The sequence below is a fragment of the Cyprinodon variegatus genome, unplaced genomic scaffold (assembly GCF_000732505.1).
Source record: "Cyprinodon variegatus isolate N-32 unplaced genomic scaffold, C_variegatus-1.0 Scaffold24, whole genome shotgun sequence".
Classification (NCBI taxonomy): Eukaryota; Metazoa; Chordata; class Actinopteri; order Cyprinodontiformes; family Cyprinodontidae; genus Cyprinodon; species Cyprinodon variegatus.
Window position 1 is genome coordinate 1,085,991 of NW_015150477.1, and position 3,220 is coordinate 1,089,210.

The 3,220-nt window shown below is 35.6% G+C and overlaps 1 protein-coding gene across 2 annotated transcripts in view; it reads left to right on the forward strand.

Annotated features, from left to right (window-relative positions):
- The window catches only part of LOC107097082 (liprin-alpha-3-like), a 32,004-nt gene that overhangs the window by 8,393 nt on the left and 20,391 nt on the right, over positions 1-3,220 (forward strand). For both annotated transcript variants that reach the window (XM_015394082.1, XM_015394089.1), the window contains exons 8-10: positions 342-404; positions 493-572; positions 1,030-1,195. In XM_015394082.1, the coding sequence (XP_015249568.1) occupies positions 342-404; positions 493-572; positions 1,030-1,195 (309 nt within the window). The remainder of the gene's footprint in view (positions 1-341; positions 405-492; positions 573-1,029; positions 1,196-3,220) is intronic.

The following is a 3,220-nucleotide window of genomic DNA, read 5'->3' on the forward strand; positions in this document are numbered from 1 at the left end:
ACGGACGGACGGACGGACGGATGGATGATAGATGAATGGATGGATGGATGGATATGTTTCTATTCTCTATTTTTTTTTAAATCTTTATCCTCACCTGGAAATGACCTTTAAAGAATTCCGGACTTTTCCAGGTTCTATGTATGTCGTCTATTTTACAGTTAAAAGATCATTAGCTTAACAGTCATCAAAACAGATGATCTACCGGAATGTCATGAAAAACTTTCCAGTGTTGCAATCAAGAATATTTCCAGTAATATTGGATTAATGTGTTTAGTAAACAATAGGTGTATTCATTGCTTGTTTATTTTCTCATTCCCTGCCTCCTCCATGCCTCTGCACAGAATGCCCTATCTGAGGAATTATCCAACATGAAGAAACTCCAAGACGACCTGTTGGCTAACAAGGTAAAATCCTCTCCATGTATCATTCATATTCCAGCTCTACACGCCCCATTTTTCTTTTGGAGCAACTCTGCCTGGTTTTTACTTCCAGGACCAGCTGATAGCGGAGCTGGAGCGTCTGCAGCTGGAGGTGGATCAGCTTAGAGCTCGACCTGGAGGCTCCTATTCCAGGTCTGCTCAGTGCAAACATCTATACTGCAAAAAGCCCCCAGCTACCTGCCTGACTGTAAAATTTAAATGCTGACAACAGATCACTCTTCATGCTCCACACAGTCAGCAGTCACGCTAACTGGGATGATAAATGTTACACGCTCACTTCACAAACACATGAATTATCTTGCATTTCGTGTTACTTTGCAGCATTTGTCAGGTCCCCCTGCCGATGTGTTGACAGTAATATGTTGTAATGTTTACCAGGGGCCATCATGTAACTTAAAACTAACTATTACTAACGTTATAGCTCCATTTTTCTGGTTTTATGAGTCATCTTGCTCAACATTCCTATACCTGTGTGTGTTTGTTTTTGTTATACTGTCATGGTTAAGTTACCACACAAACCTCATTCACCACAGGGGATAATTACCCTTTTTATCTTATCGGGAACAATCTTTTGCTTTTTTCCTTGCAGCCGTTCTTTGCCAGGCAGCGCCTTGGAGCTGAGGTATTCCCATGGAGGTGGATCCCTTCCAACAGGCTCCACCGCTCACCTCGATCCCTTCGGTAATGCCTCTGGTGGAGGTGTTGGCAGACGCCACAGGGCCCGCTGGAGCACTGCCCATGAGGACTCAAGCAAGGTACAAAGAGTTCTATACATTAAGACACATGGACATATTTTCCAATACTATTTATTTAAAAAAAAAAAAGTGAAATATGGTGGTTTTAATTTACAATAAAGGTATGTAAAGGTAAAATATGGAGGGGTGAATGAGACAAAAATTAAATAAAGAAATACAAAAATAAATGTATCATGAAATAAATAACTGTGCTTTGAAATTATTTAATATAAAACGAAATAATTAAATACAGCTTTAGTTCTGCAGATGGAGTTTAATGGGTGAAGTTGACAGTTTAAATGATATTATATTGAATTTTCTTTGCAAACACAATAAAATTATAATGAATACAAAGTAAAATAGGAAATGTAAGTTTTTTTTTTCCAGAAATTACACTGAACTATTAATTTTCATAATTTAAAATGTATAAATGTTTAGATACTTAATGCCATATTTCATTGTTTACTTTTGAATTTCACGATTCTTTTGTAAAATGAAATTTAATTTTAAATACTTAAATGGTATATTTAATTATATGATAAAAACATTTAATTACACTTTAATGTTTTTGATTTTACATAATTTATTTCTTGGTACATTTATCTATTGCTCCCCAAGGTGATGGGTCAAATGCATAGAGTGAATTTCCTCATTGTGGAACAATGAAGGGATTTACTTTTACATTTATTTCCTTTTTCACTTAATAAACCATTTTAGTTATTTAATGATGTGCAGCATTAAAAGAGATAAATGGTAAATTTATTGTTTAATGTCACATTTAATGGTGCATTCATTTATTGGATTTTACGTTTCATTGGTTTATAGTGCATTTATTTATTTCATGATACATCTATTTATTTAATTTTTTCCTCTTGAACCCTCTATAGGAAGAAGTTATGTTGCAAAATTATGAAAAATCAGTCGTTGGCATTCTTTAATGTTTTTGTAACGTTCTGTGTAATCACAAGCTTTTTATTGTTCTGGTAAGTTGCGCTCATAAAACCTGCTGCTCCTGTTCTACATGTACTTTGCTGTTAATAAAACTGTCAACACATCATTCTGATATAAGAGTAAAGAAAGAAGATAAAATAGAAAGAGTGTCAATCAGGAGTACTGTTAGAAAGTGGAGATCTAATAACATGTTTGTCTTCCTTACGGTTCAGAACACAGTTTGTTTCCTGAGAGTCATTTGCTTCTCTTGTCATATTCAGAAATGTTGATATCTCTTTTATTCCTGAACGCAGCAGCAATGATGCAGCACTGGAACTAACTGGTATCACATCTAACAGTTGCCAGCTTGCAGTCAGCTCTTTCACAGACAAACTGCTTTTAGTTTTGCAAGAAAATTTTTTTAGGAACAGTTTTACCTCAGTGAGATTGATAGATCAGCTTTTTATTCACTGGATGTGTCTTTTGGAACCAGAAATATTTCAACTTAGTTACATTTGTATTTGTTGTAAAAGAGAGAAGGCAATAGAAACCAACCAGCTGATCAGCAGTGTGCAGCCCCAGATATAAGCAGGAGGAAGGTTATGCCACTCTGTCAGCCAGAGCAAACATTGTACACGATGTGATTAACTGATGGAAAAGTGATTTTAAAATGCTGCATTCTTAAACCTTAGTGTAAGTTGACAACCTACTTGGTCAGATGTTCTATTCTTAACAACAGTGGTCAGAAGAGAAATAGAAATACAGCCCAGGTGTTTTTAGTTTTGCCAAAGGACATTTTTTTTTTTTATGTTTGAGAGGGAATTATAAAATTTCTCCTTTATTTAAAGAAGTTTTCAGAACTAAGGTTAAATTTTTTTTCTGAAAAGCTGCTCAATAATAATCTGTGTCATTGTTGAGGATTTAATGTAACTCCATCCATCCATTCCAGGGGCGGATTTAGGAAATTTGGGGCCCTAGGCAAAGACAGGCAGGGGGCCCCCTGAGAAGAAAACCCATAAAACAGACCCATTCTACAGATAGAGAAATGTTAATAGAATAGACATCCATTATTTGTTCTAGGTTTTGTCCCTCTCTTCTTGTCCCTTTTTCCTCTCT